Below are 15,331 nucleotides of genomic sequence, written 5' to 3'. Positions count from 1 at the left end.
AATAATAACTCTAGCATTTTAATGAGATACATTTTAAAAAATTCATATTTTCTTTTCTTTTGTTTGTTTGTTTTTTTTTCGTTTTTTCACTTTCGTATCTATTAATATACAGTTCTTGCTTAGTAATAATAGTTATTAGTACCGATTACTTTTATTTATATTTTAATTAAATGTTTATCTTGTTAATTTAATAATAATAACCACGTATAATAAACTACTGATACTATTTTTGAGTATCTTTTTTTTTAAGCCTAATTCACGTAATATATAGCATCCATGATTATTATTATTATTATTTGTTATTGTTACAACTCGGGAAAAAAGTTTAGATCTGCTTACATCAAATTAAATCAAATCTTATAAAATTTGATCAGATTTCATGTATAAGAAGGTATGAATAGATCTGATTTGATCTGTTCAGATCAAAGTAGATCTAGGCTGACATAATTTTCTGGTTAAAAATCAGCCTGTCTAGATCTAAACAGATCTAATTTGATCTGGGCAGAAATAGACAAAATGCAGATCTAAACTTTTTTTCCCTTCCCGAGAAGTATTTTTTTTTTGTAACTACTTAAACAAAAATATATCTATTATAATTTTATATTGAATGGATGACACAGTTTCGTAACAATTTTTTTTTTTTACATCGATATATATATATATTACATATATAGATTACTATGCAATTTTTCCATTACGTATCGGCGAATCGTATAATTGAAAAATTATTGATACTTTGTTCACGTATCGTAAATTTAAAAAAAAATAAGTAAATAATTATTGAATAAACTCGTATCGAAGCAAATAAAACGCAAAAAAAAAAAATTATCATTCGATTTCCTTTAAAAAAAAAAACAATTTGTACTTTTTTTTAAGAACAATTATATTTTTATCTTGTTTGTATTTTAAATTGCAGTACATATCTTTATACTGTAATTATATGTATATATAAATAATTTTATATAAATTATAAATTTTTAAAAAATACTAACGAATTAAATTCTTTATTTTAATTATTCCAAGGCTAATAAATATAAAAAATTATTGAATTATCAAATAAAATTTAATTCTTGGATTTATTTCCTACACTAATTTGCATATGAAATAAAAAAAGAATAAAATAATTTTATTGATAAACAAGAAATATTAAAATAAATAATTATGTAAATTTCATTATAAAGCTTAGACATAAAAACAAAATTATTTTAACATGTACCTTCACTTTTTTTAATGACATTAATTTATTAATTTACATAATATACTCGTTTATTTTTTATTTATTCTGGATAAATAACCTTGACAATTACACTTAAACTTATCACAAAATTATTACTTTTTTTTAATTTTTTAATTTACCTACTAAATTCCTGTATTGTACAATTACTATTTACTCTTATTTAATTTAATCCAAACATTTAATAAATACTAATAATAATTTGATAATTATTATCAACACTAATTAACGTTATAAAAAAAAAATCAAATCAAATCAAACGTTTTGTGTGATAAATTTAAGTTTATTAACAAACGAAAAAATTCCAAACTCTATTACAGGATTGTACGATTGATAACGCGGAAGACTTAAATAATTATGTTTAAAAAAAGTTATAAATAACAGTATTCATCTCATCCTACAACGAGGTATCAATAGTTTAAAACTGTGCGTTATAAAATAATCCGGGTATCTGATACAAAAAAAAAAGTAATAATTACTTTCGATGATTGTACATAAAAAACATGAGGCTGTACTAATAAATATAGACAGACCTCATGGTATTATGTCTGTAATATGTCATCTACTTCATATATTATCATAGCACCTTTATATAAATATTCTGTTTGTATTTCCAAAAAAACAAAAGTGGTAATAATTATTTTCACTTTATGAAGTTATAATTTTGTTTTATTGATACTTCTTATGAAGATTTACTTTGTTCTTTAAATTTAATGCTCGTTGAGCTCCGAAGATTCAGTGCATCACGATGCATACATCCGATTTATTTCATGCTGATAACGTTCTTGTACAGCTTTCCTTTTGACTTTAAATGCTGCCGTAACAAGACCCATGTCTGGTGACCATTGTTCAGCACACAATTTAACAGCTCCGGGTATTTCAAACCTTTGAAGATTGGCTGAAAAAAAAAGTTTAATTAATTAATTTCAATTTATAGCTGGAAAATTTATGATACTGAAGTTAGCCGACGTCTAATAATTTTTGGATTTATTTAAAGACAATAAATTATTTTTAAAAAATATATTTAAATAATTCCACCTATCCCTCTTTTAATTTTCTACAAGTGCATATTTTATTTTATTTTTTTTTTTTTATTGTAATTGATTTGTTGAAAAACAATCTGAAAATTTTAATTGGCTACTAACTTTAGATGAGTGTGAATGTAGCAGACATCGGACAAATTTTTTTTTAATTTTTGAAAATGTGAAATTAGAAACTCGGGGAGTTTAATCCAAAATAAATGCTTTTAAATCGTGAACAAAATCAATTAATCTTTGTACTAACTAATCGATTTTTTTAAAATTAGTCGATAGTTAATAGAATGCGCACGCAACTTTACTTGGATTTTTAGTTTATTCTCTAACGAACAATAGCAATTAAATCGACAATTGAAAAAATATTTGAAAGTACATTACAAAGTGTTGTATGTCACAAATATTTATAATTTAATGTCTAATAATTTTATTACACTTCAAATAATTAATTGAATAAGAATATTTGAATAAACAATCTCTTTTTTCCGAATGTTAACAAATTTACATGGATCATCAGACACAGTCGGCGGAAACGAATGATTAGGTTTTGAATTAATAATTTTATTTATGAATCTGAATAATACATTTATTTATGTAAATTATTACTCAACAAATACATTTATTTAATAATTCATTGAATTATGAAAACCGTTTTCAATATCGGAACATAAGTAGCAACTGTAATTCATTCCGTATCTGTAGAATTTATAAATTAAATTTCTATTTTTAATTCAAATTATATTTAAAAAAAGTTTAAATATAAAAAAAAAATTATTATTTTTTCTTGTGAGAAGTTTAAATGAATATTTATATCGATAATAAGGTCGACTTTGTTTTTTAATTACACGAGTAATTTTTTACAATAAATCGATTATTCAAACTTCATCGATAAATAATAGGACGCGCGCGCAACTTCACTTGAATCTTTAGTCTATTCTCTAACGGTCGATGGCTGATCGTCAGCTATTAAAAAAAAATTTTTAAAAGTATACTTTAAAGTGTTTTATGTCGCGAGTTTTTATAATTTAGTGTTTAATAGTGTTGTTGTTATGTGAAGTGATTAAGTGAGTGAGAATATTCAAGTGAGCAATGTTTTTTTTTTTTTTTTTAATATTAATTCATTCACATCGATCATCAGGCACAATTGGCGGGAACGAGTGATTAGCTTTTGAATTAATAATTTCATTATGATTATGAATGTAGCCGAAATTCGTCAATTATGATAATTTTTAAATAAATCAACAAAAATTAAGCAGAATAAAAATTAAAAAATGCACATTTATAAAATTAAAAAATGCATATGCGCAGTTTTGATTATTTTTATCTTTTTAATTGTTTAATTAATTTATTTATAATTTAAAATTTGTCTCATATCTGCCGCATTCACGCTCATAATTTTATTTATGAATTTTGAATAATTGATTTATTTGTGAAACTGTAATTTTTTTTAATTAAAAAAAATCTTTTCGATCGTAAAGCACACTCTGATGCTTCGCATCATGAGTCGTGCAATTACGAGTTATTTATATATATAGAAATATTTGTAAGTCGTTCGTAGAAATTTTTCCTTCAACATTGAGTTTGTTTTTTTAAAAATAAAAAAATTGACGGTTGTTTACAACTTTTAGTATCATATTTATTTACGAAAATTACTCAACATATATTTTTTTATCTTATCAATAGTTGAATTTTTAAAATTAATTTCCGATAGGCGAATGAAATCAATATCAGCAATTTATTTAATTTGTATTGACATGAATTATATTTAAAAAAAAAAAAAAAACTTTTAAATATAAAAATTAAAAAAAAAATTTTTCTTCTTGTGAATTTTTTATGAATATTAAATTTATATCAAAATTAAATTCGATTTATCATTTTTTAACAACGAGTAATTGTTTACGACAAATCGATTATTCAAAATTCATCGATAAATAATAGGACGCGCGCGCAACTTCACTTGAATTATTAGTCTATTCCCTAACGGTCAATGGCGATCATGTCGGTAATTAAAAAAACGTTTTTAAAAGTTCATTTTAAAGTGTTTGATGTCGCGAGTTTTTATAATTTAGTGTTTAATAGTGTTGTTGTTATATAAAGTGATTAAGTGAGTAGTGTTTTTATTATTATATTATTTTCGAATATGGATTTATGGACATCAATCTTCAAATGTAATTGGCGGGAAAGAGTGAGTAGCTTTTAAATTAATATTTTTTATTTATAAATATTGAATAATCAATTTTTCTATGCAAGTTGCCACTTAACATCATATTGAGCATATAATTTATTGATTTTTTAAAAATAATTTTCTATAGTCGAACAAAAATAACGCCGATAGCTCGTTTAATATTTAAGTTATAACTCTTGACACTGATTATTGATGACTGATTTAGGGTCGAATTAAAAACCGTTCAATAATTATTAAAAATTAAATCAGAATCAATAAACTCCTAATAATTGAAAAATGAAGTACAAAATTTAATTTTCGAAAAAGAATGTTCTATTATTCATTGGCGGGAAATTTAAAAAAAAGTTATCTTTGGGTTTTTAAAAAGTCGTAATTTAAAGTCGTTTAAAAAATTGGAATAAATTTATCAATCAAGTCGAATTTTGTAAAAAGTTGAATAGATTTCAAATGACTACTAATAGAGGAGGAAGGGGCAAAACGCGGCACTCAAGAAAATTTGAAGTTTTCGGGGACTCAAATACGTTAAATCTTTTTTTTTTTAATGATATTCAAAGTAAATAGAAAAAATTTTTAGCTGCCGTTAAAAAGAAAAAATTCATTTTTTGCGGGCAAAATGGGATACCCCCTAAAAAAGGTGAAAAAAAAATTTCTGGATATAAAATAAATTTGATTAAATTAAATTTTCTTGTCAGTAATTTACATAAAGAAAAGTTACATTCCACATAATTATTGGATGCAAAAAAAGAAAAAAAAATTTTCAATAGTTTTTATCATGAAACAAAAGTAATTAACATCATTCGACTGACACTTTTGACTCTTGAAAAAGTTTAACTACTTACTTTAAATTTTCAATTTTTTATTTTTTAATCACTATTTATTATTAACTTCAAAGTTAAAGTTGGAAGTTAGTTTTAATTCCAAAGAAGATATTTTTAAAAAAGCAATTATTTATCGCTTAAAGTAATAGATTCAAAAATGATTAAAAGTTAATTAAATTTAAAAAATTGTAAATATTTTCAAGTTGATTATTAAAATACTTCTGAAGTAATTTGACCCAGGGAGTTCTTTCATTGTAAATTGATAAGAAAATAATTCAAAATAATACTCAATTATATTTACAAAAGAGACTTTGGAATGTTTAAAAAACATTAAAAAATAAATTTTTTTAGAAAATTTTAGGGAAACCCCTCTCCCTCCCCCTACCCCGTTTTGCCTCCCTCTCTACATTTAAAAGAAAACAGTAAATATAAACTTACATTTCTTGGCATGTTCAATGAGTTCTTGCAAAACAGCTTTTTCTATTTGTGGATTCTCACAAAGCTGTTCAAAATTGTCAGATGGTACACCGAGACGATTAGCTATTTCTTTCAAATGTACTGGATTGGGTACAACCAATGCCACAGTATAAGTCTTATGAGGATCACCATACACACAAATATTTTCAATTAGTCGACAGGTTTTTAATTCAGATTCGACTTTTCCAAGTGATACATATTCACCAAACTGTAATTTCACCAAATCCTTCTTACGATCTATTAATAAAACAAATTAATAATAATAATTATTATAGAAGAATAATCAAAAAAATTAATAATCAGCATTAAAAATAAAAAATGATAAGTTACCAATTATTTTAAGGCATCCATCGGGAAAAATTTCACCAATATCACCAGTTCTAAACCACCGTTTACCGTCTTTATAGAAAAAGTCTTCTTTAGTTTTTTCCGGTATTTTATAGTAACCCTGAGACACATTATCACCGCCAATTATTATTTCACCACGTGGATTAGGAGTATCAGTAACTCTGTAAGACCCTTCTTCCCAATTTTCTAGTCTCACATCACAACCAATAGCTGGTGCACCAACTCTTCCCGTGGTACGGTCGTAATCTAAACATTCATCAAATTTTCATAAATAAATCATTTTTACAATAACAATTAATCAATAGATAAATAAATAGATTTATTTATAAAGATACGTACAGTCCATAACACTGACTGACGAACAGGTTTCTGTTAAGCCATATCCTTGAAGTACTGCAGTGCATAGACAAATTTTAACTTGAGTATGCGTTTCTGGAGTAAGTGGAGCACCACCTGACAGTATAAACCTCATTCGCCCGCCAAGAACTTGTTTAGCTGAGCTAAATATTAATCGATCGAAGAAAGGTGTCTCGAAGCCGAGTTTTGTCCACTTGAGTTTATATTGATAAGCAAATTTAAAGATGGCCTGACTAAATGGTCCCTTCTTTTTTACCTTTTCATTTATTCCTTTAGATATACGGTCAAGTATTAGCTAAAAATAAAAAACAAAAAAAACCATTAAATTTTCTATTTAATTTAAAAATTCAAGTGAGTAAAATATAAATTTAAACATCAATATGGAAGTACTTACTGGTACAGCAGTTATACATGTAGGACGTAGTATAGATGCATCACCTTTACATCCTCGTTGAATTTTACTACTAGAATCAATCATTGTCAATGGAGAACTGTAACCAATGGGTACTCCAGCCAATAAAGCAACACATTCAACAAGAAGTTCAAATACATGTGCCAGTGGCAAAAAACCGAGAAAAACATCATCTGGTCTAGTCTCACAGGCGCTACAAGATGCTTTAACATTGGCAAGGATATTTTTATGCGTCAGTATAACTCCTTTGGGTACACCAGTTGATCCAGATGTGTACATAATAATAGCTGTATCATCTGTTTGTGGAGCAACAGACTCTACATTGGACGAGTTACCTACTTTAATAACATCGGAAAATGGCATTAAACTGACTCCTTCTTTGAATCCAGTTGTGTCTGTTGGTACCAACTGATCTTCCATGTAAATAATACATTTAACTTCAGGGGTCATTGACAATAGATTTCGGAATTTAGGTAGTAGTTCATGACTCGTTATCACGGTATCGACTTCTGTTTCATTTATCCCGTGGGCAATGGCTTCATCCCCCAGTGTCGTGTAAATAGTTACGATAGATAGACCTTGTTTGAAACATCCTTGTGCTGCAATCATCCATTCAGCTCGTGTTTCTGCATATATTACGATGTTTTTTCGCTTTGTTAGTCCAAGTTCTGTTAATCCTTTTCCAAATGACGTTACCAATCTTTCAACGTCTTTATAACTCTTCCATTTATAATCACCCATATTGTACTGCAATAAATTATCGTACAGTTAAAATTTTTAATTTTATTAAAAATGAATGCACCTGAAGATCGCAAGGAAAAAAAAAAATTGGAAAGTAAAATATTTACTGGATGACTAAATTTCTAAAATGTTTCGCATATAGATGTTGGTATTCCATCCGCGAATCTTAGGCCACCCCCAACCTCCGGAACTACTCTTTAAGCAGTCAAATTACGAAACTGAAGTCAGCCGACGTCTAATAATTATTGGATTTTTTTTAAACGATGATTTATAAAAAAACAAATATTTGAAAAAATTGCACCTGTGGTTTTTAAAATTTTCTACATCTGCATATTTTTATTTTTTTCGTAATTGATTTGTTGAAACAAAAATCCGAATTGTCAATTGTCTGGTAACTTATGAGTGTGAATGTAGCAGACATCAGACAAATTTAAAATTATTAATAAGTAGATTAAATAGTTCATAAAATAAAATTTTTTAAAAATGCGCGTTTAAAAAATTTAAAAATCAACAAGTGCATTTTTATAAATATTTTTTTTTTTATTATTTACTATATTTATTTATAATTTTAAATCTGTCTGATGTCGGTTACATTCACAGTCATTGGTAACTTCAGAATCATATCAAATTACATAATTTTTTAAAATTTTCGTTACGCGAAAAACGTTCCGATCTTCAGGTTCATAAACATTAATTCTTGTAACTGAATTACCTTTTTGAAAACTCTACCATTGGGTTGAAGTTCATTTTCTTCACCGAGTATCTGTCTTGTACCTAAACATTTTTTATCTCCATGAATTTCGGTAGCATAACGTAATACTTTATCAACAGTATCTATATTAAGTCGTTCCAATTCAACATGAATCGGTCCTGGCTGATCAACATTTCGGTACACAATCGAAGTTTCATCTTTATAAATCGGTTTTGCACGAATTTTTCGTGATAATTTTCTCTTTTCCCATGGACGTTGGAGAAATAGATAAACTGGAAATGTCAATAAATCGTAAACATACGACAGCGCTTTCAATGCCGTGATAACTCCGCTGATCCAAAAGCTCTCCATTTCTCTGTTAATTAAATACAACAAATATTAATTTTATTATTTCAAAAATCAAATAGATACTGATTACAAATCAAAGCTTTATATGATAAGTAAATAAATATTTCAGAATAAATAGAATAAGCAAAATATATAATCAATTATTTAAATCTACTAGTGATAGTCATGCTAAAAATATCCGAGTTACATTAAAATTTTACTTTGCATACCGCATTATATTTTTTTAATCATTGATAATTATTCTTTTTTTTTAAATAAAATTCTCGAGTATGATAAAAAAAATACTTAAGCCAAAAAAATATATCATTACAAAGTAATTACTTAACATGAATGATATTTAATTAACTAAATTTCAAGTAATTAATAGTACTTAATTAAACACACGGGTATTTAAACAAGTACTAATAATTATAAACTTATGCAAATATTTCCTTTCACTAAAAAATTACATATTAATTTTTCATTGTTAAATTACCTCAGTACTCCACGAACTTTTTTATCCGCAATTTCAACAGAATACGAAGTTACTTCATTTGACATAATTAAATGTCAATTAAATTGTATTTTTATTAATTAAACGCGTATTTATCAATTCACGATTATGAATTTACACAATTTTTTTAAATTATGTAATATTATTTTATATCACTAAAAAATTAAAATTTAAATTGTTTTTCAAATAATTGATTATAAGTATAAATTAGATAACGAATAGAAAAATAAATTTATACTAAAATAATACTGAAGAAATACGATCTTCTTACACCACATCGGCTGTGGTGACTGAATTCAAAAATTGAACTAGACATAGGTGAGATCGCCGAGAGCAATAATGATAGGTCGTTATCGCATTTGGACTTTGCACATGTGGTTTGATGTTTTATATATATATACATATACATATACATATATTGATACATATATATTACATTAACTTGGAAATATACAGAAAAGACCTTGTCAAACTCTAACTACTGTCCACTCTCTTTTATCGTGATCTGTTTAATTGTCTAGATAATATTAACTAATATTTAAACTATTAATTTTTTTCTATATATATATATATATATATATATATATATATATATATATTATATATACACATGTATGTACTTATTGTTTTATAAAATCCCAAAGTTCAATCGATCGCACACTAGACTTAAATAATAATCCATTAAGAGATAAAAATTTGATAAATTTTCAACGAAAATGATACGGATTATCGTAAATAAATAAAATATGTAATGTATAAAATTTATTGTCGTATTTATGACATCGATCTATAATATTCGATCAAAAGAACTTTGACCAAAATTTTTTATGCAAATTATACGCGTATTTTTTATTTATTATCGATACAAACTTCGAACTTTGAACGTAATTCGATCACGTATTAATTTGTTTTATTGATTTTTTTTCGTTCAATAAATTTGTAATAATAGATCATTCGAGTATTAAGTCTCTATAGACCAAAGGTAATTTTGGTATATCATCAATTATGATTATCGTAACTAAGACTAAATTTAAAAAACTAGAAACAAATTTTTATAAATATAAAATTTTTATAACTTATATAATAATTTATGAGTACAAATATTTCATACTTACAATAGGAGAGATGAAAAGAAATTTTTTAATAAGTGGATGAAAGCATGATTGATAAGAGCATAAGCCGTGTTAAAATAATAAATTAAATTGCAAATAAATACATGCAAGTGATAGTAAGCAATATAATATTTTAATAGATAAATTATCTATCGCAATTAATCAGCAATGATTAATAATACCGACAATTTATCATACAATGCATAGTAGTAGCATTTTATATGACAAATTAATATTGATATCGACTCACAATTTGTCGTCTACAATCATGGTGATGGGTTTTGATTTGTTTGTATTTTTAGATTGAAATCTTCGTTATTAATTCTTGAGTAACTTCTGGTAATTATTATTAGTGGTATTGGTGTAATCACACGCCAGGTTATAATCTGTTTTTTTTTTTTCTGTAAAAAAAAATTTATCCAAAATCTATCGTGATATCGTTTACTACTAACTCAATTTTCAAAATACTTAGAATATCATGCTTGTATTTAAATAAAAATCAAACAAATTTTTAAATAATAAAATATTTTAAAATCGATAGATTTGAACCGCTTTTGTATGAAAGTAGAAAAAAAATATTTCTTGGCGCAGAAAAATTTTTCATTGTGAAATAAAGACAAAAATTTTCATGATCCTGAAGTTAACCGACAATTAAAAAAGTTCGGATTTTTTTTTCAATAATTCAATTTGAATAAAAACAAAACTGAAAATATACACAGGTAGAAAATCGAAAAAACTATAGGTGAAATTTTTTTTAATATTTTTTTTTTATAATTTATTATTTTTAAAAAAAATCCAAAAATTATTGAACTGTAGAGCAGTCAGTTAACTTCAGTATCATAACATTTCTTAGGGTAAGTAAAAATTTTCTTGGGGCGAGTAAAAATTTTTCACGCCAAGAAATCCTATTTTTCTGTGTACATATGAATAAACTAAACTCACATGCTCATCACAAAACAAAACAAACTTCTGTATATCAAATTGCATCTACACTTCTATTAACGATCTTCATTGATCAAGATTACTGCATTGCTCGTTCTTTGCAACAAACCAGACTTTAAAGACCATCATCGTCATTATTATTATTGTTATAATATAAATATATACATCATGTATGGTACAATTATATCACTGAAGAAGAAACGCGAATATATATTCACTAACAATTTAATGATTGTGCCAACGAAACGAATCATACACTCAAATATATGAGTTATTTATCATTTATTCAGAACTTATATATATATATATATATATAAATTTTGGCTGACATTATTAAATTAAAATAAAAATAATAATGTCAACTTGACATGATAATTTTAAAGAAGGATCTAGGCAAAGATAAAATTTATAGACCTCGAATAATTAAAAAATTGTCAACCTTGATATCGATTACTCAAAGATTACTATTTTTTATTAATATCATTATCATCAAAAAGAATAATACGTTAACAAATATAATAATGTGTGAACGACAATGCTATTTATTCATCAAAATATTAAGTACAGAGTCCAATCGGCTTGTTAGCACTAAAATTTTCATCTCGTCTGTGTGATAAATGTTTGCAATTCGCTATTATCCAATGGCAACTGAGGAATTTAATTGAATGTTTAACGAAGCATTCGTCAAATTATTTATATATATATATATATATATATATTATATGATGATGACGTAGATTAACGTCAGCCTCTGGTTACTGACCACGTGTTTTTCATTGTCGATTTTAAATTTACGTCAACAAACTTTGGACTTTGATTTCATCAGACACTACGTTAAAACCTTCAAGCATTTCAAGGTAGAATATACTAAAAAAAACTTCAAATTAAAGTTTATTATTAGATACACTTATTTATTTTAATAGTTATTTCTCAATGTAAAATAGCCATTAATACTATCACTCGAAGTTATTTCTCAACCTCTGTATCAAGTCTTAATTTAATTTTAATGTTATTCAAGTTCCTTGGACAAAAAATTCTTCTGTCTTCATATCTTTTATAAGAAAAGAATAAAAAGAAAAATAAAAGTTCTAAAACTCCAAGAGTAACAACAGGAAGTGGCTGATGTTTGTATGAGGGTAGTAAAGGGAAATAACTTTGAACATCAAGACATATTACCCAATGACGTCCTGCATTTTATATGTGAACTACACGAGTGTAAAACAGCTAATGTAACCCGTATCACTTCCCTGGTCATTCGTTCATTATTATCTTACTTACTACACCCTCCCACATGATACTTTACAACGCACACTCACACAACACTCATAATATCTGATCGTAAGGTCAAATTCGCTTAAATAACAGAACAGTTGCATTCCTAATGCACTTAACTTTATTTTTCTTATTTGATTTATTATTTTTTTTTATTTTAAAAAGCTTTGACTATCTCCTAATTATGTTTATCACTTCAACACCTGCTTGTTGTTGGTATAAAAAAAAATACTGCAATGAATAATGCAAAGAGATTGTAAACAACGATTACAATCACCTGAAGACATACAAATATCAGGGTTAATATATAGTTCACAAGTCTATGAATGAATTCTAATCGCATAAGTGACATGAACTTACACAATGAATTATTATAAGTCCACTACACTACATATATATACACATATCTAATATATGTATGTTTAAAGTTTATTATTATTATGTAGTATCGATGAAAACGGCTGATAAAAATTTCACTCACTAAAACATACACTATTGTATGTAAGTATATGATATTATGACCCCAACGCAATTACTAATTTGTTTATCAATTAATTAACAAGTTCTGGTATCTATTAATTAGTCATAATAATTATACAAATGTGAGTGTGAATGTAGCAGACATAAGACAAATTTAAAATTATAAATAGAGTAAATAATTTAAAAAATGCACTTATTAATTTTTTAAATGCGCATTTATTAAAAATTTTATTTTATTAATTGTTTATTCTATTTATTTATAAATTTAAATTTGTCTGATATCTGCTACATTCACTCATATTCAAATGCATAATTTATTTAAAAAAAAAATAAAACGAATAAATGAGAAAAGTTACAAAGAATAAAATTACTCGATCGATGAGAAAAATTTAAGAGAATTATTAGTCATGTGATAGTTTCTTATCAATAATAATATCAAGAAAAATAAAAAACAAACGTCCGAAGAATTCTGTAAATATACAAGAGTAAAAAAAAATAATAAATGTCATTATTTATTAAATCGGAGTGGGCAAAAAAAGTAGAGACCAACTTTAACCTTGTGAATGAATTAATATATTTACTACAGCGAGATATGATTGATTACCATCACCAAATAGTTACGTAATAATTTATAGACACGTGTGCAAGTTGAGGACGTTAACTCTGTAATAATATTTCGATTTAAATATTTTAAAATATACCTGGGTATTTTTAAAAGCGTAATAAATTATAGGTTTTTTTTTAAATTCCCACACCGCCACTACAACTATCGGTAGTTAATAATAGAAAAATAAAAAAATCAGTGACAGATAATAAAAAAATAATAAGTAGAGAAGCAATATGGAGCTTACCCTTTACAGCGTAAGTAGGTCTTTCCAAATAAGTAAAGTTGGATTTTTATTTAATTGACAACAAAAAATAATCCTTGATCTCTCGTAAACTTCTCAGCCTCGTAATTGAAACTGTTAAAAATATAAAATTTTTTTATTGTTAATTAGGTCATTGACTATTAACACAAATTAAATAAATATTAAATTTCAAATTCATAAATTAAAATATTAAAATAATTAAAAATTATTTCAAACCTTTAGACTCTTTTTAGTCGGTAATAAATTTATTTATAAATAATTAATTTTTATAACAGACAACTCTCTAATGTATCAACATTTACTGTCTCGTTTGTTACACAGATTCAGGTTAGGTGAGATCGTACGTTTAATTTTTCGAGTTCACCAGATCGTGGAGTCTGCCAACTTTGACCACGTGACAATCGCATCGAACATCTTTTATTAAAAAAATAAATAAATAATTAAATTTTAATTTGTACTCAAATACAAAAAATATAACAACAGTTCAATGACATCCTCATTAATTAATTAATTAATTCATCAACTCATTAAAACAATTTTTTATTTTCTTTACATGACAACTCGTAACGTCACAAAAAATAAAAAAAATAATTTTTTGAATTTACCTTCGATTCGAAATTCATCAAAGCGAAACTGTCACTTTATTTACTCCGTTCTGTAGTATAATTAAATATGAGCAAAAGAAATAGTTTTTAAATATTTAATTTATAATTTAATTAAAAGTTTTACGCTAATTCATAGTAATTAGTCACTGGCACAATAAATTTTATTAAAATTTTTATCAATGACTGCGTCCTAATGTGCGAAGTTCATTTGACATGATTAAATAACAGTATTAGATTTACACCTTACAGAATAGACATTATGTTAAATAATGTGTAGATTATATTTTTATTAAAGGAATTTTCTTATATATTTTAAAGTACACTGCGTTGTAAAATAACGATGCGTATACACTAGACATGCCAGGGACACTTAATACTGGACATATCTTTAAATCTATGAATGTATATAAAAGTTACCACTAATGTAATTTGTGAATCAGTGTGAGTAATATATATATATATACATATATAGAAAATATAAGTATAAATATATATATACTATAAGCTTCAGCAGCTGTAACTTCTAATGAGAGAGCCTGTTTGGTTCGTCCCCAGAACAAAAAAACATATACAGACTGTACATGTGCATATAAGTATATTTATATATATAAATATATACATATAGGTATAAACCATGAGATGAATACTGCGCGCGCGAATAGAAAAAAAGAGGGAGTTGTTTGTTAGAATTAATTTTTATTAATTGAAAATTAATTATTGACATGAATAATTAATTTGAATTATTACAAGTATACTTTACGATAGATAATTTGTAATTAATATAAATTTATGTAGTTATTAATTTTATATGACAAAATCTTGGGAGTGGAATAATTTTTAAAATTATTTTGAAAGATAAGATTTGAATTTGAGTATAATGAGAATTGATAAG

The 15,331-nt window shown here is 25.5% G+C and overlaps 2 protein-coding genes across 6 annotated transcripts in view; one reads left to right on the top strand and one right to left on the bottom strand.

Moving 5' to 3' along the window:
- Positions 1-66: 66 nt before the first annotated feature.
- LOC130676768 (long-chain-fatty-acid--CoA ligase 4) lies at positions 67-14,883 on the bottom strand. 5 transcript variants are annotated; one of them, XM_057483263.1, is made up of 10 exons: positions 14,440-14,883; positions 14,051-14,248; positions 13,817-13,927; positions 10,522-10,672; positions 8,319-8,673; positions 6,848-7,612; positions 6,436-6,748; positions 6,079-6,342; positions 5,710-5,985; positions 67-2,132 (listed from the first exon to the last, which is right to left on the bottom strand). In XM_057483263.1, the coding sequence occupies exons 4-10, from the start codon at positions 10,539-10,541 to the stop codon at positions 1,978-1,980; spliced, it is 2,148 nt and encodes a 715-aa protein (XP_057339246.1). In that variant the 5' UTR covers positions 10,542-10,672; positions 13,817-13,927; positions 14,051-14,248; positions 14,440-14,883; the 3' UTR covers positions 67-1,977. The 5 variants fall into 5 exon arrangements, with proteins under 5 accessions (XP_057339246.1, XP_057339250.1, XP_057339248.1 ...); XM_057483267.1 differs by lacking the exon at positions 10,522-10,672; XM_057483265.1 differs by lacking the exons at positions 13,817-13,927; positions 14,051-14,248; positions 14,440-14,883 and adding an exon at positions 11,214-11,359.
- Positions 4,325-15,331, top strand: part of LOC130676770 (uncharacterized) — a 116,712-nt gene continuing 105,705 nt past the window's right edge. Inside the window, exon 1 of the mRNA XM_057483269.1 lies at positions 4,325-4,453. The gene's annotated coding sequence lies outside the window, so the exon portion shown is untranslated. The remainder of the gene's footprint in view (positions 4,454-15,331) is intronic.

Source organism: Microplitis mediator, chromosome 10 (genome assembly GCF_029852145.1).
Source record: "Microplitis mediator isolate UGA2020A chromosome 10, iyMicMedi2.1, whole genome shotgun sequence".
NCBI classification, from domain to species: Eukaryota; Metazoa; Arthropoda; class Insecta; order Hymenoptera; family Braconidae; genus Microplitis; species Microplitis mediator.
The sequence above is the reverse complement of the archived record's forward strand: the minus strand, read 5'-3'. Positions and strand labels throughout refer to the sequence as shown.